We start from the raw sequence: 22,850 nt of genomic DNA on the forward strand, positions 1-22,850 counted from the left end.
GGACTTGACAGAACCGCAGGAAGTACTCGCAGCCACCAGAAGACAGAGAATGACAGCGAGACAGGAAGGGACAGAGAGAGAGAGAGAGAGAGAGAGAGAGAGAGAGAGAGAGAGAGACGGAGTGTGATGGGGTGTTAGGGGAAGACAAGCACTCGTGGGGGTCCCAGCTTTTAAATAATTCAGAGAGAGACTCACAGCACTCAGTGCAGAGGAGGAGCACTGTCAGGTCAGCTCATTCACTGCACAGGAGAGGCAGAAGGGGCGGGGGGTGGGGGGGGGGGGGTGGGGGAGGACTATACGCAGAGACGGAGCGGGTAAAGATAGCATGAGAGAGGAACACATCACTGTGGAAGAGTTTAGGTCTGTGTGCATCCATATGTGCATTTCTGTGCATCGCTTGCACTTATGCACGGGTGCATGTGCGTTTGTTGTGTGCCAACTGCGGATGTGTGTGTGTGTGTGTCTGTGATTAAAATAGACAAAATGACGGAGAAACAAGTCGTTTCCTCCCGGAGCTTTCGGGTTGCTCTTAGTCACCACGGCAACCGCCTCCTCCCTCCATCCTGAACCCTTGTTTACTTTGTTTACTCTTCCCCCATCCGCCTCCCACACTCTTTTGACTCCCCTCCTCCCCCGCCCTCCTGCGTAATGAGTACTATACCCCTTTTTATTTGCCTCATTTCCTCTGCCTCATCATCCAATTAGTTGTTTGATATCTCTTTTCCTCGGTATCCAGTTCTCAGTGTGACCTTCTCAGTATATTACAACATCAACAGGGAGCTGCAAGATCCTACATATTCATCTTAATTTGTTTCTACCTGGCTAATCATCCTTCTTAAGTCCATCCCCCATACCGATTCTTTCCTCTCTCGAGACTCCATCATTTCCCATCTTGCATGCCTGACTTTGTGACAGTGGATTAGAGGTCACCAGTTGTCTAGACTAGAGGGAAAGAAAAACCAGCAAATGAACATTTTACAAATTATAAGTTACAGGAAGGGGGGGAATTAAAATGGAAAGAAGAAGAAGAAGAAGAGGAGGAGAGCAGAAAAAGAAGAGGCCGTGGAGCTAGCCCCTCCAGCTTTTACAGGGTGAAGATTATTCACAGAATAATGACTGCATAAGGCCCAGGCTGTCCCCGTCTGAGAGGTGGTGCGAGGCTATTTTGGTGAGTTGGGTCACATATACAGGGAAACCAGGGCAGGGAGAGTCTCACCTCATGACAGTGCGTAAATCAAACCTTGATTGTGTTTGATGTAAATTACTGTAGGCCCACTTTTGATGTTGTTGCTATGCTGGCGAAAGGAAACCTCTTCTCATCACATGTGCGGTGGGTGGTTCCCTCATACAGCTGGTAAGAGCTGGATGTGAAACGCTAATATCTCATATCTTATCTAATATTCAAGATAAAGCACATGTAGGAGATGGAACGCTGCCACTGAGTCGGACCAGGTCACTAATGAAGTCGCTCCCCAGCAACAAAAACACTCTGGAAGTGCCCACAAGTGCTGAATATTATATGGTGATGTGGGCCGGGGGAAGACGCTGGCATATCTGAGCTGTGGATCCTCTGAGGTATGTGCCACATCCTCCCCTCCTGCCTCCCCCCTCCCCCCTCCACCCTGCTCCTCGCGCGCACCCTCACAGTGCGCCCCGCCCCCGCCTCTCCGGCGCGTCGCATCCATCGCAGCGCGGTGTGTTTCAGCAGCGGCACCGCCAGCGCACCGCACGACCCAGCGCCGCGCTGCTCACCTGGCCAAATTTGGTTCCGTACTATTCCTGCCTCCCCCCCACTTCGAATCGAGCGAAGAAGAAGAAGAAGAAGAAGAAGAAGTAGAAGAAGAAGAAGTGGCAGATGAAGTGTGGACGGACCAGCTCTGACGTCACCATGCCAGGTAGAGAGTGAAGGGGAGGGAGGGGGGGTCGTGAGGAGGGGAGAAACACTGCGGGTGTGTTTTTTGGGGGTGGCCTCTCCATCCCGGAGAACACCTTCCTGGGGCTCGGCGCGCGCTCGGACGCACGGACGGTGATGCTGATGATGATGGTGGCGACGATGATGATGATGATGATGATGATGGTGATGGACGTCCGGCCGCCGCGGCTGCTGCTGCCGCTGCTGGCTCTGCTCGCCATGGCGGGAGGTGAGTAACTTGTCCGTCTAATGGCTCCTTCGATGCGCTCTTTTTGTGTGCGTGTGTGTCTGTGTGTTGCCCCCCCCCCCCCCCAAAAAAAAAGAGTCTCCAGGGGAATCGGATGAGGGTTTGTTTAAAGTGACATGGGAGCGAGTGAGGAAACCCAAGGAGAGATGGTGTGGAGAGGCAGATGTGGAGGAAACGACTCGTTCACTGCTGTGTCACCATCTCTCTCCTCATAGCAGTGGCGGAGTGGTGGAGTAGAGCAAGAGATTGTCCTCACTACAACACACACAATAGAAACAAAGGCAACTTCTGACGTTTGAGAGCAAGATAATTCATTTAGATAAAGGTTTCTTTATGTTATAAATAGACCCTATAGTATGAAGTAACACCGGGTGGTATCATATGGACAGGTATGGACTCACCTCTTTGGGGATTTGTTTTGGGGAAATCACATTTTGGACGTTATAGTAAATAAAACGTGCATTTTTCATGTAGGCCTGTTTTTCATGTTTTTAAACCCATAACAGCCAGTCAACCTAAAGACAACAATATTAACCTATACCTCTATAAAAGCAATTATAGGCTCCTTCTACTAGCCTGCATCAGAGTGAGATAGAAATGTTATCACCCCTCCTCCTCCTCCTCCTCCTCCTGTCTCTCTCATTAACACTGAGGTCTTGCGTTGAGTGGGCAGGTTAATGAGAGGCAGGTTGAGCTGAAACAATTTCTACTTCCTGTCATCACAGGACAGATGATGTGTCATCCGGCAGCGCAGGAAAAAGCCTCAGCTCGTGCGGATCAATGGTCTTTTTTTCGACCTTATCTGTTTAGAGGACGTGCACGAAGCAGATTAGTCTTATTTACGGCCCTGTCGTCGCTTTCGGAGCAGATGTGTTAGGTGTGAAGCCATTTGGGTGTTCGGACACATTTTGGGTCTGTAAGTTGGCTCTAATACGGAGTTGATTTGTGCTCAGCAATGATTTGCCCTGGGCTGAATGGTGAGGGGGAAACAAATCAGCTGATGAATAATGGCTACCTTTATATTTTTAGTTAATCCATACAGAAGTGACAGGGTGGAGGCCAGCTCACTGCCTCTGAGCAAAAGACTGTTTGTCACTTCCTGCGTAGCACAGGCACACGCACACTCACACACCTCCATCCACACACAAAGGCCTGGCCATCTGCCTTGCATTGACTAACTGTTCATCATCGCCCATAGTGCTTCTGCTCTCTCTCTCACACACACACACACACACACACACACACACACACACATGGAAAGAGAGCTTTACACCACACAGTTCATCGTCACAATACATCCAGGAACAATCACAGAGACATGAAGGAAAAGAGAAAACACTTTGACCCACATTAACCGGCCATTTGTCGTTTCAAGCACCACGTCCACACACACACACACGCACACACACACACACACACACAGACACACACACACACACTAAGCGATATTTTAATACAGTGTTTGTGTAATTATTATTTACTAACAATACAATTATTACGAATACACTTTTCAAAAACATATATATGTGCACATACATGCGCACACAGATATAAGCGGAAGTAGCAGTAAATATGATAAATAAGTTCATGTAGGATTTAGTTACTAACACCCTTTATTTGCATGACACATTTTCACTTCTTCTAAGTTGGTTTGCAAAGTTTTGTACAGATAGTAAATCAGACAAAATCCGTATGAATACAAGAATGGAAAAAATGATATATATGTACTTTATATTACAGTACAAATGAAACCAATTGAAATAGCATTAGCAACAATAACACACACTTAAATTGAATACGACAGACTGAGCCAACTAATAGAATGTCAATTAAGTGCCTAATGGTGCATTCTATTTGCACCCAGAGTGTTAGGTTCTGTTGGTTGATCTCTCCTGAGCTGGAGACACGGAGGTGTTTGCACTGAGAGAGAAAAATGCTGCCAACATGAAATATCACTTGATGGAGCTTCATCAGCAGCCGAGCGCTAATGAGTCACCTTCCCTTAAGGGAGAAAATCTGATTAGCCGCATCCTCAGAGACTGTAAACTCAAGCCACACACAAACACACGCAAACACATGTTTGAAGAAATGCTCACAATTAGCACGTGGTCGCACACACACACACACACACACACACACATACACACCTGGAGCACAAGCTCATAATAGCACGATTCAGAGATTTACCTAGAAGGGCAAGTAAAGCACATAATTGTAAAACGTGCACAACAAAAACACGCACTGACACAGACAAAAATGTGATCTCATGTGTTTGTTCATTCATGACGGTCCCCAGACTTGTACGAATTATATCACACTCACATATAAGCAAATTAGTGCAGAGAGAGTGTGTTATTGCATCGCACACTCACACCATCACACAAATATCCAGTGTGACGATCGAATGAGATGGAGAAAAGGGATAACACCTCCGACTAGTCCACATCAGCACTTTGTTACGCAAGACCTCAACATGCACAGACACACACAAGTGTCCTCAAACGGAGTCTTGCGTCTCCTGGCTGTGTGTAAGGGCGCTCAAGGACGTTTCCCCACCTGTCTCGCACGCTGCGTCGGGGATGCAGCCTTCCTGCTGTGTGAGGAGAATGTCTCCTCTTGTCATTTCCCCGGCAGCCCATGCATAATAAACAGGTCTGTGGTGCTGAGTTGACCTGATGCGGGGGTTACTGGATATGGAGCGCGCTGTGCGACAGTCCCATCAACCAAGGACGTAACGTGTACTGGGTTTAGTTTTACTGCACTTTCTTATTTATTGCCTGCGTCTTGAAACCTTTTTTCACATGTGCACGACAGTCTGTGATCACTACAACGTGTGTCCTCTGCTGTGTGAAGCCTTGATGAAGTAGGCGAGTATCAACTCATCATTTCCTTGGCAGGGCTACAGTCTAGAAAGTCAGTTTGGCCTGTCATCACTTTGCTGCTGCATGGCTCCGGCTCTCTGATCTCCGCACCATCTCAACCTGCACGCCGCAGCAGACCCCCCTGTTGTCTCTCTCTCTCTCTCTCTCTGTCCGTCACTGTCTGTCTTTATTCTCTCTACGTCTCCGTCTCTGTGGACCGACTCCCACTGCACAGCAGCAGCAACAGGATCAGATCAGCGCACCGGGGGGGGGGGGGGGGGGGGCTCCATCTGTGATTAGAAATGCACAGCACACTCAAAACAGAGGCCTGCATTGGTATCAGATCTGTGTGATGTGGAAAGTGTGATGTCGTGTGTAAAACCGTGTGCTCTCATGTGTGATCTGTGGAAGATATTTGTGTGTGTGTGTGTGTGAGAGAGGGTGAGTGTGTTTGTGTGAGTGAATGTGCAGCAGCAGCACACAGCAGGCTGTGGCCCTTGAGATTAGAGGAAAGCGGAGGGAGAGCACAGAGGGTTAATAGAAACTTAAGCAGTGGAGAAGAAGAGGCAGATAAGAGACATTTGCAAAGTTAAGAGTTTTAATTTTAACTTTGTCTGAGAATGATTTAAAAAATGAAAGAGATGCTGTGGTGCTGCACACTGCTTCTGTTGCTCTGATGCATGTGTTTGTAACTGATAAGCTTACCTTCCTCCGATGAAATCAGAAGATAAAGCTGCTTTATGACAATAGACATTATCCAACGTGTAAAGGTACACAAGCCTGGCAAAGTATAATGAAGAGATACAATATGTATATATATATATATATATATATATATATATATATATATGCTTATCAACAACGGCTTGGCAATAAAAGATCATTACCGCAATATAATTTTCATCAATAGCCACAAAAGAAATGTCCATTATATATCAATATAATGATTCATGGTGAGGAGGAATAAAACATATGATTGATTGACATTGAGTTTAAAACCACAACCTCCTGTCAGGAGCAAAAATCAATCTTTATACTCAAAAGAAATTATATTTTATTTAATTTTATGATCAAAATCGACTGAGAAATATTCTCAATATAATTTATGGCCATACCGCCGAGCCCTATGCAGCACACTATGATGAATGTGTTTGTAGAGGTGTGTTCACGACAACAATCATCCTCTGATGAAATCACGTATAGATGATAAAACTGCTTTATCACTTAGAAATGCCTTGTAAGTGCACTTACACTAGATTGAAATATGCTTATCATCAGAAAGTAATAGATTTGCAGGAGTATAAAAAAATGCATGTTTTCTAATGAATGTGAAGGACTTGTTGTTATCTGGATATGACAGACAGACGAGCTCCTCACATTGCTTCCAGACGCCAGGCTTCGAGCTGCTGATAACATGGCTACAGGATTCATGAGAAGCCAAATAATAGCTGTTATGAAAGGCATGATGCAGTTCAAGTGATGTATTTTATTGCAATCCCTTGAAATAGGCACCCCCCATTATAAGCCCCGCCACCTTTCATCCAACAGATTCTGTGCGCTGTGAGTGGAACAAATAAATCATGCGGTGTTTATTCCTGATGATGGTTCCTGTGCACTTAAAGTCTCTGTTTCTGATAGTAGAGTTTTTTCAGCTCAAGATTCTTGAGGAATTAAAACCACTTTAACACGTTCACCTTGAATTTACTCTGAACTGACTTCGAAAGATGTGACATTTGGTGCTTCAGTGAGGAAATATCAGCTTATACTTATTCAGAAAGAGTTAAATCTGAAGTGCATTTGTCTGTTAAAGGGCTAATTGTAGCATGGGGCTGGAGATGGGGTCAGAGTAAAGTGGTTCCATCGTCCGGTATCATGATACAAGACTGTGGACTCTGAAAAAATGAATGAAATATTTGCTTTTCTGAAAGATCTAATGAATCCATTACTATCAGTATTTAAAATGATGGTGTTGAAAGCTGAAGTAGATAAAACATGGTAGCATCGTTGTATCATGTGTCTCCTCAACATTATGAGTCATAACAACAGCGCACGCTCAGCTGGCTGCGCTTTCCTCGACCTGGATGTATTTTGAATTCAGCGACAATAAAGCCTCCATCCTCAGTTAGTCCACAGCGGGAAGGCTTTGGTATTGGAGTGCTGCGATATTGCGGCCGGATGGAGGATCAATATTAATATCTCAGTTCTATGGGCACTACAGAGCCAATTGGGTGTTGCCAGTAGATCAATGGATCTCTCCATTATTGATGTGAGAATATTTCAGCCTGAAAGGTCCCAGCAGCAGCCAAAAAGCCTCTTTAGCGGAGCGCTGACAGGAGGAGCGGAGCGCGATCCTGCTCTCCCACCAACCTTTCCTTGTTTGAGCCAGCCCTATATAGAGATCATCACATCATAGTCTTAGTGGGGCAATTTAATTTAGCTCTTATTTTCTGCACATTTGTCTTCACAGCGTGTGGACTCTGGGTTTCTTAGTTGCGCCGTGACCTACACTTTACAGATGCCCTAAAATGTAATAATCGATCATTCGCTATCATCAAAAAAGATGATGTAATTCACTCAAATCAGGACTTTGATGTAGATATTCTCTGAGGTCCATCGGAACACTGAGATCGATGGCTGTTTGATGAGAGGAAACAAAGTTGTGAGGCTCACACATGTCAAACATGGCCACCATCTCATCCCGTCCTGTGCTGTATTAGCGTGTTGACATGTGCATGGCGGTGTGTAACTCCCCTTGCTCCAGGGTCTAATAGGGGATCCCTGCTGAAATATTCATGGTGTCACATTTAGTTTGCAATATTTGCACCGGAAAACGACAAGTATACAACCTGAGCTATAGCAGGAACATCCGGACCACTCAGCGTGGCCTTTAGCATGACAGGCTGTTGTATGTGGAGACAGAGAGCGATCAGTCTTTGTGTAGGAGCATCGATGAGTGCTGCAGGCGAGCAGCCAACTTCACATGTATATCCTGCAGTGATCCGAGCGCAGAGAGTGCGGATGTTTCTGTTCTACAGATAAGAATATTTAGAAAAGATTAGTACGCCTGTTTTTGTCTCAGTGCCATGAAACATTAGTCGCGACTTTTATCCTGAGCCCAAAAGATTCAGTGATTGGATCAAAGCCAAGACAGCACAATCCTCCCAGTTTGTTATTTTACTTTAATAATTGAAAATGTTTCAGATCTGGATTTGCATCAGAATAGACGGTATGCCATATTCCACCTTTTTAATTTATTCGGTAAAGATATAAATACTATATCTGCAACTGTCGCCAGATCTGCACATAAGACACTTGATCCTCGGGCCTGTTGAATCCTGTAATCATGATTTTAAAATGGCCTGTTGAGGTCAAGCCCTGTCACCTTCACAGCAAGAAGGTCCCTTGTTCAAATCCCAGATAGCCAGGATCTTTCTGTGTGGAGTTTGCATGTTCTCCTTGTGTCTGTGTAGGGTTTCTCCAGGTGGCCTAGCTTCTTCCCACAAACTAAAGACATGTTGGGTTTGGGTCAAGAATCTAATAGATTGTTGGTGTGCATGTGAGAGTGAATGATCGTTTGTCTGAATTGCTGGCACCCCATCTCTTTCCCAATATCAAGATGCTTGATTCAACATCATTTAAGATGTAAAGTAAATATAATTTGTTTCTACAAAGAATAGTAACTGATCATTTGGACGGTTTAGAAAGACTTTTCAGTCGTCAACCGCTTTAGACATGAAACTAGCATTCACGTTTTGAGCTCGGCTGACTGAAATATGGATGTTTTTCTGCTTCATCATTGTTCAAGTGAATGGTATTAGCTTCCTGTCTCCACTGACAGTGTTATTGCCTTGCGCTTCTGAGAATAATATGCACATCTCATGTGGCTCAGACGCAGACAGTAATATTTATTTCCCTCATGAATATGTGCACACAAAAAATAAGACTCAAAGAAGAAAAGCGGCACTCGTGCACAATAAACAACCAGAGCCCTACACGCATGTGCTGACAGGCCGCGTCTTCGTGATGTTGAATAAGCGAGAGAAGGAGGCAACAAATGGACGGTGGCTGTCAACGACAGGGAGATGGAGATTACAGGAAGGAGAGAGAGGGAGGCAGGCACTGAGAGGAGAGAAAAGAGAGATGTGGACTGACTGGGAGGATGGAGAGATAGACATGGTGTAAAAGAGAAGAAGACAGGATGCGGGAAGGGGGAGAGGGGGAGAGGGAGAGGGAAGGAAGGGGGAGCGAGGAATTACGAGAGTGAATAGAGTCCTCATTGATCCGCAGACAGAGGCCATCATTCCTGCTCAGTGAACACAGCAGCGCTACAGGGCAGGTTGGAGGGGGGGGGGGGGGGCAGCGTGTCACAGAGGGAGAGCTGCAGGGACACAGTCAGAGAGTCAGAGCCTCAGTGGAAAAACAGAATAAGTGAGGTTCATCAACATGTGCTGTTTTTGACATTTCCATTTTGTTGTTGAGATTATGCATTGTGTCCGTGTGTTCGACATCGTTACTGACGTGATCCCAGTCTCCGGACATTTATTCCTGAGGATTTCCCTTCTCGCAGAACTTCATACTTGCTCTGTGTTACATGCACATGAGAGGAAAGAAACAAGCTGAATCCAGGCTTCTTCACAGAGAAGAACCATCATATCACCATTTCCATACTTGTACATCACTAATTAAAGTCTCAACATCTCTTCATTCGTCAAATGTACCTCCTCTTACTTTTAACCATATTTCCTTACCTTTATATCTCTACGTAACTACTCTTTAGTGTCTTATATTTACCTTCTCTGTACTATGGGTTTTATTATTGATGATCTAACGTCAGAAAAATGCAGTGGACTATTTTCTGAAGCTTCAGTTGCATCTGCAGATGACAAGTCAAAACCCCAAAAGATACTGAGTTTACAGACACAAAATAAAACAACACAACAGCTGGAGTCATTGTGTCGAGTACATTGACATTATTTAATTTCCTCTAGCTATTGTTGATTATTACATTTTCTCAGATGATGCATTTAAAAGAGGGCGAAAATGGTGATAAACTGTAATGTGGGATTGTCTAGGGCTGGACTCAAGCCTCCTCTCCAGATAGTTGTTACTGTTAAATCTTTATTCTGTTTTATGAGTGTGTTTTGTGTGTATGTGCGTTTTGTTTCTATGTCTTGAAATTGAATTGTTCTCATCTGAATGTGTGTTTCTTCAAATTGAGAGAAAACTTCAAATGAAACATAACAGCGTGTTCATTCCATCCACATTGACATTTACATGTTTGTTTTCCTGCGCCGCTAATAGCCTCTAAAAGAGCAGGGTTAGAATATGACAACACTGGTACCATGCTAACAGTAAGCAGCCTGTGTTTATCTTCAGGGGGAAGGTGTGAGGGAAACGTGAGAGTAGACCATGCACCACAGCGAACAGATGCCAAAGAGGCAGGGAGTGAATAAGCAGGAGGGAGAGAGAGAAGGAGGGAGGCAGGAGGAGGAGGTGCGGCGGTGTTATTTTTCTCTGTGCATCATGTCTCTCTGTGCAAACGGCTTCCCTCCCGTGCGTGGTGTTGTGACAGCTCTGTCCAAACTCGACCGCTCACACACACACAGGACTGCAGTCGGCTGCAGGACGAGGGATGGTGGACAGGAGGGAGTGCTTAGGCGGGGGGGGGGGGGGGGAGAGAGATGGAGTGAAAATAACCCAAAGCTACAAAAGACTGGCAGTGGGAGAGAAGTGCAACACGGCAGAGGGAAATAGAGGGAGACAGAGCCGAGGCAGGAGGCAGAAAGAGAGCGATGGAGAGGATGGTGATGGAGACATTCAGACTGGTTGACTCAGTCTCATGATGTCAGATCTTGTAAGGAGTGTGTATCGAGCTGTGCTGACGTGCTCCAGCCGCCAGTGATGAGTAATGGCATGCTTCAAAGCCTTTGAATTCCCAATACAAACAGATAGCCAATGCACACCTCAGTGCTGGGAGTGGGGAGGGGCAGTGGCCAAACCGATTTCCTGCCCCTGAACGTCTGCAGAGCAAATCCGATACGATAGAGTTCTTTTCAACTGATGCCAGGAGGGACACAGATGGCTACAACTTTCGAGACAGATGAGGATTTTGATAATAATGTGTTCTCATTACAGGCGGCCTCGGGGCGGACACGGAGGAGCGGCTGGTGGAGCATCTCCTAAACCCGGCCCACTACAACAAGCTGATCCGTCCTGCCACTAATGGCTCCGAGCTGGTTACCGTGCAGCTGATGGTGTCGCTGGCCCAACTCATCAGCGTGGTGAGTGTGCACGTGTGTCTGGGCTCGTGCGTTTGAATCTGTGCGCCCCATTTTTCTCAGGAACAGTACGATTCAGGGGGATCATGAGAAGGCTTGGAGGGGGAAAAGACAAAATAGCAGCAGTGAAAGAATTTTTGAGATTCTGCACTTGAATAATACATCAATACCAAGATTTAATTATGCTTCTCTCCACTACTTCTTGGCAAATCAACTGCAATATGTAGTCAAATAGACCCAAACACACATCTACAATAACCCATGGCCAGAATTAGTCACAAAATCAATTTAAAACCAGCTTAATTGCTGACTCTCCCTTCCAAATACAATAAATCAGGACACGGTGTTCCTGTAAGAACAACACTGCCTGTGGAAAACCAATAGAATCACTAAATCATCACAAGCACCATGTACATACAACCTGATTTGACAAATTTGCCACTGCACAACACCCCTGACGACTTTCCATCATGGTGACTAAAGAAAATCGCTCATTTCCTTCAGTGAAGATTGATTGAGGCGTTAAGAGAGCGAGAATGTAACAATTGATTCAAAAATGTAATCATTCTATGCCTGTTATTTATATCCTGAGTAGAAGTCTTCTTCTTCTTCTTCTTCTTCTTCTTCTTCTTCTCCTCCTCCTTCTTCTTCTTCTTCTTCTTCCTCGGCTGCTTCTTCTTCTCCTCTGCCTCTTTCTTTTTTGCAATCTCTACATGGACGTCCTACATTTGATCACTTGTAAACACTTCACTGGTATTTCCTTAATTGGACATCCTCACAGTAGGTCACTTTCTGTCATGAGAAAGTGACCTACTTCAACCAGTCTTCAACCAGTCATCATTTTGATTTATTCACTTCCCTTTTGTCAGTCATTTGTGTCCACTCAGCGTTTCTGCCACTCGTCGCCAAACTCTTGTTTCCCTTTCTGTCACAAAACAACACTTCCCATGTGTCCCTGACACAGCAGATGAACGGTTAATTCACATTTAATCAAGCATTTTACTTCAAACATGTCCTTCAAGCTTTCACCATTGATATTACTCCATGTGATTAATAAACAAGATTATCTCTCTCCCTTTTCACTGTACCTCTCATTTCCTCCTTCCCCTCCCCTCATTGCTGTCTATCACTCTGACTGTGTGACTGTTCTTATTACTAATATCCCTAGCGTTTCATAACAATATAATTTCCCCTTCCTTCCTATCCATGACAAACTCAGAAGTATTTTGTGGTTATATTGTATTACATATATTGGCTATGTGGTGCCCATAGAACAGAGGCATTATAATGTCTCTGATACAATTTGAATTTGAATTGATTAGTACATTTTTTTTGAGTGTGTGTGTGTGTATTTGTCTGTGTGTGTTTGTGAGAAAGTGGAGGTGATGGGGGGGATGAGAGGATACATTCATTTTTAGTTTAGTTATTTTTCTCTTTTCTGCTTTTTAATAACTTTATATGAGTGGGAGGTCGTCCACTGTCCATCACGAGTGACTGTCTGTCAAAGAATAACCAAAAGACATAAATAATTATCTTATCTCTTATCTTAGCTCAGGAAATAATAGTTAAGAGAGAATATAGTTATTCATATATATTTAGTTAGAACTTGTTTTCCCCCAAATATTCTTTCATGTAGTTTAATGTTGTGGAGTAAAAAGCAGAAATGCTTTATAAAATTCAAGTACTCAAGTAAAGAACAGGTAACTCATAGCTGTGGGTGAATACAGAATTCGAGTGTCAAACAAGAAGTGTAATAGTTCATCTTTGTGTAGGTTAAAGTGTCGCTCCAGTGATTTAACACACAAAAAGACTGGTTGGCTCATTATGTGGAGTACTGCTCAGCTTATGAAAACAGTTGTATAATGGCTCCACTGGCTCTGGAGGAGCTTTTTCTAAAGTCTGAGAAATGAATCCTGATGATGACATAATCAGTGTTATCCTGACTGGAGGTTGACCTCAGTGTTTTTTCTTACTTTGATTATTATTACAGAAAGTCTGTGCTACCAACTGGGCCGTGGAGTTTGAAAAGACATTTACATCAAGCACGTAGGATGGGTTTAATGAAAGATGTTATCAGGTTTCATTATGCAGCCATTGTTTCTGAAGCATGACTCAGCCTTCAGGGACTAAATTCCAGGATGTTCCGGCCTCGCTGTATTCTTGTTATTGATTTATTGAAAAAATATGTCAAATATATGGTGTGCAGCTTGTTGAAAGTGCTGTGATGAATCACCGAAGCATAGACGCCTTCACTAACAGTATTTTTCTTCTTTCTCTGCAGCATGAACGGGAGCAGGTGATGACCACTAATGTCTGGCTAACACAGGTGAGACTTTAAACATACTGAAGCAACTCACACAGAAAGGACTAATGAAAACTAAACAATGACTAATGGGTTTGATGTTTCTTTGGATTTTACAGTGTGACAGTCAGGTCAGTGTCAGTGAATCACAGGCTAATAGACAGTCTCATGTAGTGTAGTTGAGTCCCAATTCAGGGGCCGCCTCCTTCGCCACCTAGACCGTTAAGGCTGACCTGAAATGAGCCGGTCTGGTCTACGGAGGAGTTCCGTGATCGGTGTCACCAGCTTGTCCCGCACTTAACGCTGTTTCCTAGCAGCAGAGCTAAAGATGGACATGCCGAAAAGGTTTTAATGCCCCTCGGTTATTTTTAACACGGGAAACACTGTTCGGTTGAGCTGAAGCGTGGTGCTCAAGCATTGTCTCTCAGCGTCTCATAGTTTAGCGGCGCCATTACTGCTCTGAAAAACATTCGTCATCGAAGCGCAATGAATCCTGGGATAGTTAGAACCAGGAAGGAGCTAACCCGTCTGAGCTTCTATTTTTTCAAAACTGAAAGGATGCATTTGTCGGCCACATTTGAAGAAGCCCGGGAAATGGGACAGTCTAGCCGAGCTGCTGTGACGCAAATAGTCTTCAAATGCAGCCTCTGAAGGATCCAGCCCCTGAATTGAGACGCAACTACAGACACTGACTGATGCTCCCTCTGCAATTTACTAAATATAATCATGCTGATTTACATAATATAATCAAGCGTAATGGTGTCATACCAGTATATCACCGGCATGTGTGCAGTGGTCCAGTTACTGGAGGGGAAAGATGCATCTATGTGTTCCTCACTCTGAGCAGCAGCCCTTCGATCTGACAAGACTGGTGAAGCGTCAGATAGCAAGAGAGAAAGAGACAGAAATATGTGAGACAAGTGGAAATTTATGAGAAGAATAACAGCTTGTTCTTTTTTTTACATCTGCAAAACAAATAACTGATGATAACAAAAAGTGCATTGCACGAAAATGCTGGACCAAAGTGTCCCAGTTGATTTTGGGAATTTGGGATGAGACCTATGAGCTCACCCCGTGAAACCTGTGAATAATGTGACTCTGACTGGGCGGTGACCCTCTTCTACATGGCTGGCTCTAAGTAAAGCTTACAGCTGAGGCCTCAACCTGTCTACACGCACACACACACACACACACACACACACACATGGTAAACAAATGCTTTCACCCACACATACATTATCAACATATGCGCTTGCTGTTGAGAGCAGGTGATAGAACAATTTGCAGGCATATGTTGAGTTTGGATGTGAATTAAGATATACAGAGGAATCTCCCTCTGTATATGATGGATATATAATGGAGGCTGCTCTGTATTTTTCTCTCTAGTGGTCGCCCACACATGCACATGCACACACGCACACTTACGCACACATACACCTGCACCTGAGCATGTTGGGATTGGTTGAACGGAGCGTAGAACGGACATCAGCGCACACAGTCCTGTCTCCATTACCTCAGAGGACATGACATTCACTTGCATTGATCATGGAGACCATAGTTACCCTTTGCCAAACCCTAAGTGTAACCTTAACCTCACCTTAAAAGATATTTTCACCTTAAAGGATGATGATCTACGTTATGTAAACTTGTTTTATGTCCTACAACGTCACTTGTACCTTGACCACACACACAAACACACAAACACACACACACACTTAAGCACATTCCCTTGCACCTGAGCAAGTTAGGATTTATGGCAGGGAACGGAGCGCAGAATGGCCATCAGCGCTCTGTGGATTCCTCGCTGTCTGTAAGCAGGGGAAGCAAGGACAACTGTCCCGAGCCAAGACAAACTGTAATGACCATCATGCATCACTGTTACTGCAGACAACCCAGCGTGGGATTTACAGCTCCGACATGGCAGGAACACAGAAGAGCCAGACAGGGCTGCTGTTACAGGTCACAGAGGCCTCGGTGTGCCAATGTCGAACGACTGACCCACAACACAAGAAACAAGATTATGCCGGTCTTTTTACACAAGGTTATGCAGAGGACTGGGTTTTGCTGATGCACACACGTGCACACACTGGGAACCAGCCTCATTGCAGATGCCATTTTAATCAAGCTGATTGGTTTGTGCCTGGTTGTGTTTAAAAGACCATTCGGGGTCAGGGTTGACACGAGTGCTTCTCTATCCCTCTTTGGCTCGTAGTTAAAGGTATGATGCAGGACAGACAGCGCAGGATGTTCCCCAGGCTTATGTGGCTCCTAATGTATCATATTGACCAGTGACTGACTGAGTGACTGACAGACACAAAGATGGACAGACAGACGTTCTCTCTTCACAACGTCTTCTTGCTGCAGTGGGATTTGCTGATGAGTGACTAAGCATTGTGTTCTTATTGACCCTCAGGAGTGGCAGGACTATCGTCTGACTTGGGTCCCTGAAGAGTTTGATGGGATGATGAAGGTCAGGCTGCCCTCAAAGCACATCTGGCTGCCTGACGTGGTGCTTTACAACAAGTGAGTCACCCGCTCAGCCTCCTGCCCGCACTGCAGGCGGCTCCCAGAAGTCATACATGAAATCTAGAAATCAGGCCCAGCAACAGCACATGGAATTCTCATACATAACCTGAATATATTGTTAATATACCTGGTGCGGTGAAGCAGCTCCACTTGTTACAGATGTCACTTTGGATCCAAACATCGATGGCGTGCCAGGAGTCTGAGTGGGTTTAAGTGTCATACATCCTGACCTGCCACACATGACTGAATCTGACCACTGTAATCTGCTCACATCACTCATGCCACATTACTGTACAGTGTCTGCAGCTCTCATGAGACACTTCAAAGAGCTGCACACAGCAGGTTGGTGCATATACAGTAGATGCATGCATGGCGGATTCAGGGAACTTGCACATATAGTCACACGTGCAAACACACACTAGAAGTGAGTGTTAAATGAGTTGTGTATAATGGGTGATGTTTGGGTGATAAATAACTGTGACTTTACATTTTTATTTAGAGTCTCTGCTAAGGACCATCCCTCGCTGATCAATTCTTACTGTATTTATAACATCTAGTATAATTATACATAACTCCAGACGATGTAATTATACTATGTAAAATAAGAGGAACGTCACTGGGCTGGTTTAAGTTGTTATTTTCAGATCCATCATGCACACAAGTCATGGAGATCCACAAGGCTCAGTACTGGGACCACTACTTTTAACTTTACACACTCCTCCTTTTAGGCAATATTACCTCATTAATGTGTATTTTTATGCATATGACCTACATTTTAACTGATCCAATTTTATTTTAAATACACTGTATTTCATTGCAATTTGTTCTATAATACAAATATCTTCAAATGCAGAACAGAAGCATGACATGTTAGGTTTTAATTAGAACTTCATTGTATGTCAGAGGGGTTAAGGATGTTGCACGCCACTTCTCTTAGTGTAATGGAATCTTAGAATCAGTCTGCTGTATGTGAAGCAGCTCATCAGAGCGGAGTGATCTCTCTGGCCCTTCTCCTCTTTCCCTGTCTCAGCCTTTACTTCAGTATAGATTAAAGGATCTCCGACCCACCTCACTGTGGATAGAATGATCCTGTTAATCCCACGTACCCCAGTTCATCTCGCTGTCCTCCCTCTCGGTCGCGCTGGACTCCTGTCAGTCACTTCAACAGGAGGATTATCTCAGACTTTAAAGTGAAGTGTCTAATTTGAGCCGTTTGACTCTGTCCACTCTGACCTGGGAGCCATGTTCCCTGTCTAGACTGCGTGATCATTCGATACAGCGTGCTCGTTCCTCATGTTGGTATGAGCAGGTGTGCGTCACCCTGCCGCCCTGAGACGCCTCCAACCTCCCAGCCCCTATATCTGTTTATGTGTGTATGTGTTTGTCTATTTGTTTGTGTGTGTCCCGTTCTGTAATGAGTATGTATTGCATAAGGGGATGTGTCACAGTTCATTAGACTCGGGGGAAACGTGGCCTCTCATTATCATTTTTGTGAATAGAAGAGAAAATGTTTCTGTTGAAGTTTGACTCTCCTCTATGTGTTTCTCCTCTCTATCTCTCTCCACCTGTCCCTCAGTGCCGACGGTGTGTACGAGGTGTCCTTCTACTCCAACGCTGTGGTCTCCCACGACGGTAGCATCTTCTGGTTGCCCCCAGCCATCTATAAATCAGCCTGCAAGATCGAGGTCAAGCACTTCCCCTTCGACCAGCAGAACTGCACGCTGCGCTTCCGCTCCTGGACCTACGACCGCACAGAGATCGATCTGGTCCTCCGCTCGGACGTGGCCAGCATGGACGACTTCACGCCCAGCGGGGAGTGGGACATCATTGCTCTGCCAGGCAGACGGAACGAGAACCCCGCCGACCCCACCTACGTGGACATAACGTACGACTTCATCATCCGCAGGAAGCCTCTTTTTTACACCATCAACCTCATCATCCCGTGTGTCCTCATCACCTCACTGGCCATCCTGGTCTTCTACCTGCCGTCGGACTGCGGAGAGAAGATGACGCTCTGCATCTCAGTGCTGCTGGCGCTCACTGTGTTCCTGCTGCTGATCTCCAAGATCGTGCCGCCCACTTCACTGGACGTGCCTCTGGTGGGGAAGTACCTGATGTTCACCATGGTCCTAGTGACCTTTTCTATCGTCACCAGTGTGTGTGTGCTCAACGTGCACCACCGCTCACCCACCACACACACCATGCCCCCTTGGGTTAAACTGGTGTTCCTCAACAAGCTTCCTGCCCTGCTCTTTATGCGCCAGCCGAGGAACAGCTGCGAGCGCCAGCGGCTGCGCCAAAGAAGGAGGGCCCAGGAGCAGAAAGAGGGCGGGCGCAGCGGGGAGGCGGGGGCCCTGATGGTGGGTCTCGGGCTGGGTGGGACTGGCGGGAGCGGAGGGGGAACCACAACAGGGGTATTCAGCAAAGAAGACAGTGACCCTTGTACCTGCTACGTGAACCGGGCGTCTGTTAAACAGTTTGGAGGGGATCTGGGAGGTGCAGGGGGCGGCTCCTTGGATGGTCTGAATCGGGTGAGGGAGGGCAGGGAAGGGGGCTCTGGAAACGTGCCCCGGGGCCAACAAGCAGGGGGAGGTCCTGCTCTGACTCAGGCCCTGTTGGCCCAGGCCTGTCCAGGGTTTGAGGAAGCCGTGGAAGGAGTTCGCTTCATCGCCAACCACATGAAGGGTGAAGATGATGATCAAAGTGTGAGTGTCACTGTTTTTTTACTGTGGAAAACCTTTTACAAAATTCTATGACTCTCTGTGGCTCCTTATAAGAGACCGACCCATCATTTTGCCCTTTATACGAGCAATAAAAACAAAATTTGATCAGTTTTTGAAATATAATAAATTGTAATCTGGGTAGCAAAATATGGATTCTTGAAGTATGAAGTCTTTCCAGCAAATCATGCATGTTGTGATGATGAACGTGAATATTGACCCCGACATCTGTATTTACGTATCGCTTCTCTCATGACGTCTTATTGAGCGTCCCGTCCCTACTGCGGACACGTACGTTACTTTCCCTCAGGATATGATAATTTTAAACTTTATTGCCGTTGACCTATAGAGATGTGTCACATGACCTCTGTTCTCCCGGGAAGCTGTTGATATACAACCCCCAAAAAATGATGAACATACTATAGGCAAAGACATCAACAAACTGGTGTCATAATAGAGACTTTATTATTTGAAGATAAAAGAAAATTCACAGATGTAGGTTTAAATAACTTCACAGAAAAAGACATAGACAAAGTTAAATGTACACTCTGCTGATGCTGCCAGTAAATCTTTCATCGCTGCAGTTTACTGATTATCAATTTGAGACCCCTATATCTGTAACAAATAGATTTGGTGGTAACACAGGGCTGCCTGTGTGTCCCCATCACAAATCACCTGCTTTTATGTGAATATGTCGGTAACCGTAAAAAAGGCACATCTGAGCAGCACTGATCTCTCCTCTCCCAGCGCCATATCATGTTATAGTGATGATCGAGGCCCGCAGCCGCGCCGCTTAGCTCTGCCATTTGAAACGCATGGGGGACCACGCCGGGAGCATAAGCAGAGGAGACAGATCTGGTGACGTAATCGTAGCCCCCTCTGAATATTCAACGCAGACATGCAATAATAGCAGCGGCATGACGTGTGCATGGAGAAGGAGTACAAGTGGAAGAGCGCCAGGAACCGAGGAGCCAGGGCTGCGGTGGGGCGAGGGTGGCATCTTTTTATCGCCTCCCCTCAAGGCATCTTAGGAGGCTCTCTCGGAGTGAAAGAAGCCGACATGGGAATTAACACTCCTCTGTTATTCTGTCCATCATCGCCATAGTTACCATCCCATCTCCATGCCGACTGTTTTGAAAACCCTCCCTCTCCTCTCGTGCCTCTGCTCTTCCCAATCCCCTCTCGCCTCCCCTCCTCCCCAAGTCATCATTGCCGGGGTTAGAGTGTCAGCACACCCTCTGGTTCCTCTGTCCTCCATCACTCTCTCTTGTCGCCCATGTCCTCCTCAGCCTCCTTGACCCGCGCTGGACCTCATCAGTGCTCTGTGGCAGAACCAGTCTCCGCTCGCATTAACCCTTCACCTCTATTAACCCCCCCTGCATACGTTCTGCTCACCGTAATCTTTCTCTCTACCCCCCCCTACTCCCCCCCTCCATCCACAGGTGAGCGAGGACTGGAAGTACGTCGCCATGGTGATCGACCGCCTCTTCCTGTGGATCTTCGTGTTCGTGTGCGTGTTCGGCACGTTGGGCATGTTCATGCAGCCCCTCTTCCAGAATTACACGGCCAAGACCATCACCAGCACGCCGGGCTGAGCATCCCCCCCCTCTCCCCCGCCACGAACACGCTGACGGACAGCTTCCCCTCCCGACCAATCAGCACAGCAGAACAGCAGAGGGCCGGAGGCGGGGATGGTAGGGGGGGGAGCGGGTCTAGGGTTTTTATTTTGTTGTATCTATGGAACCGGAATCAGAACTGGAACTGAAAAAGGAATCACACCCATTAACTTTATATAGTAACATTTTTTGCAATGAACAACAGATTTTTCTTGTATGAAGAGCTAAGGAGAAGGCCATCACACACCTGCAGAGTTTGGTCCAGATGTTTGACGGATTGACCTCCCCTTTCCGGGGGAGACCTCCCTGCTCTCCTCTTCAGCCAGTCAGGGAGCGAGGATGCTAAGAAACCTCACGCCAGCCAATCGACACTTCTCCTCCTGCTGCTGACTGCTTTACCTACCAACGACTACATGCCCTCCTCCCACTATGACATTTCTCATCCACGGTATCGACTGATGTCAGTGAGAGCTAATCAGAGAGGGAGGGTAGGTTCATATCCAGGTTCTTATTTTCTTTTCCAGAAATCCACTACGCCAGTGAACTCAATATATTTTATCATAGCATAGCAGCCTACCACAGTAAAGCATTGATTATATATTATCAAGATTTCTCTATGTGTTAGCTCATACTATGGGTCTATTGCTGATAGAGAGGCTACGGTGTTTTGTATGATTGTATAGCTATAACAAGAATGTGATATAAACTGTACTACACAGCCCGTGGCACATACACTAACACAATATGTGTACAAGCAACTGATTGCGAAGGAAAATACATACAAGAGCAGGGAAGCATTATGTGATGAAGGTCAAAGCGAAGAAATAGATCATGCATGGACAGGTTTTATGCTTAGAGAGTTGTGCTCAGCAAGTAGAGTACGACCGTGGAAAGATGGGGCAATCTAAGCCAAGATGGTGGACAGGTCTTCCTATAGGACAGTCAGTGGAATATGATTTCTCCAAGATGGAGTATTCAGATCTCTGGGGCAAAGATCGGTATCGGTAAAAAGTTTCATGTAAATCTAAATATATTGGTGGAAGCATGGAGAACATGGAAATTAAGCTGTTATGTGTAGTAGTTTGTTATTTCACAACTGCTTATTACCTGTCATAGCTGGGATTATCAGATCAGAGAAAGACAGCATCTCACTTGTTCATCCTCTCTTTGTTTCTCTCCTCTCTGCTCCGCTCCATCGCCGGTGTATCTATTTTTGCACTGGATTCTGTTCATGTATGTAATGTGAAGAACATATGTATAGATGTATGCGTGCCCCCGTACCCTAATCCATTATCATATCTGTCAGATGCAATGTTCAGGAGAGCATACTGTGCTCTCTCCCTCATCCACCCTTTCTATTTATGTCTGACAACCTCCGTCCAGTCCCCTCCCTCTTTATCTGGTCTTCCACAAACACATATCTGACATTGAATCCGATTAGAAAAACCTACATCCTCTAATCACCTTTTTCCATTTAGCATGGAACGGCTTATTTTCGTCATGTCCGCTTTGTTTCCATGAGATGCTAAAAAGGTTATTTTTCAAACACACTCGGACTCAAGTTTCTACCACATGATGCTATGTAGTAGAAACGTGATTGACTTCAATACGACGCTGCACCTGAGGATTAATGGACGGGAGGGGGGGGGGGGGGGGGTAATCTGACCACAACAAGCACAATCCAGGTAGTGAGTTAAAGCAGTATGAACAGAGACAATGGACTTCTGCTGTGGTTGTTGAAGTGTAAGAAAGCCAATATAAATATCTGAAGGAAGAAAAAAGAAATGCTGTCTTATCCTCTGTCACTCGCTTCCCCCTGCTTTATACAGCTGCCATGTCTGCAGCTCAGCACTGGACTGGGAGCTGTGTTTCCATCTCTTTCTCTCTCTCTCTATCTGCCTGTGGAGGATGGTATCACCAAGTGAGGGGGGGTCACCATGCAGATCCCAAACAAGTGTGAAAAGCCTATCAGAGACCTGTGAAAACTGTAGGACACACCACGGCTCCACACGGACAAAAGTGCTGCTGTCCTCTCCCTCTAACCTCTCCACTCTCTCCTTCCTCTCCTCTCACTTCCTCTCTCTCGTTATATCCTCGCCCCTCATCTCTCACCTCTCCTTCCTGACTCTCAAATCTGCTCCTGTGCACACCTTAACCGGTCCAATAAAGGTTGTAGGTTCAGATTAACAAAAGTGTGGGTCTGTGCTGCGTGTTTTTACTGTCTCTCTCTCTCTCTCTCTCTCTCTCTCTCTCTCTCTCTCTCTCACACACACACACACACAAACACACACAGTCATAGCTCCATGACTTCAGAGGACATTACATTGACTTACATTGATTTCCTGTTGACTTAGGGTTAGTAGACCGTAACCCTGTAGACTAACTCCA

At 45.7% G+C, this 22,850-nt stretch overlaps 1 protein-coding gene across 1 annotated transcript; it reads left to right on the forward strand.

Moving 5' to 3' along the window:
- The first annotated feature begins 1,988 nt into the window (after window positions 1-1,988).
- Window positions 1,989-22,639, forward strand: chrnb2 (cholinergic receptor, nicotinic, beta 2). Its single transcript, XM_062400223.1, has 6 exons — window positions 1,989-2,141; window positions 11,156-11,301; window positions 13,580-13,624; window positions 16,014-16,123; window positions 17,703-18,831; window positions 20,289-22,639. Exons 1-6 carry the CDS (start codon window positions 2,030-2,032, stop codon window positions 20,439-20,441), a joined length of 1,695 nt encoding a protein of 564 aa, XP_062256207.1. The 5' UTR covers window positions 1,989-2,029; the 3' UTR covers window positions 20,442-22,639.
- Window positions 22,640-22,850: the final 211 nt, after the last annotated feature.

This window comes from Platichthys flesus, chromosome 11, assembly GCF_949316205.1.
Source record: "Platichthys flesus chromosome 11, fPlaFle2.1, whole genome shotgun sequence".
NCBI classification, from domain to species: Eukaryota; Metazoa; Chordata; class Actinopteri; order Pleuronectiformes; family Pleuronectidae; genus Platichthys; species Platichthys flesus.

Coding starts and splice junctions, on each gene's coding strand:
- chrnb2 (XM_062400223.1), top strand. CDS start 2,030: ATGCTGATGATGATGGTGGCGACGATGATGATGATGATGATGATGATG. Junction 11,302..13,579: donor TGGCCCAACTCATCAGCGTG/GTGAGTGTGCAC, acceptor CTTTCTCTGCAG/CATGAACGGGAGCAGGTGAT. Junction 16,124..17,702: donor GACGTGGTGCTTTACAACAA/GTGAGTCACCCG, acceptor CCTGTCCCTCAG/TGCCGACGGTGTGTACGAGG.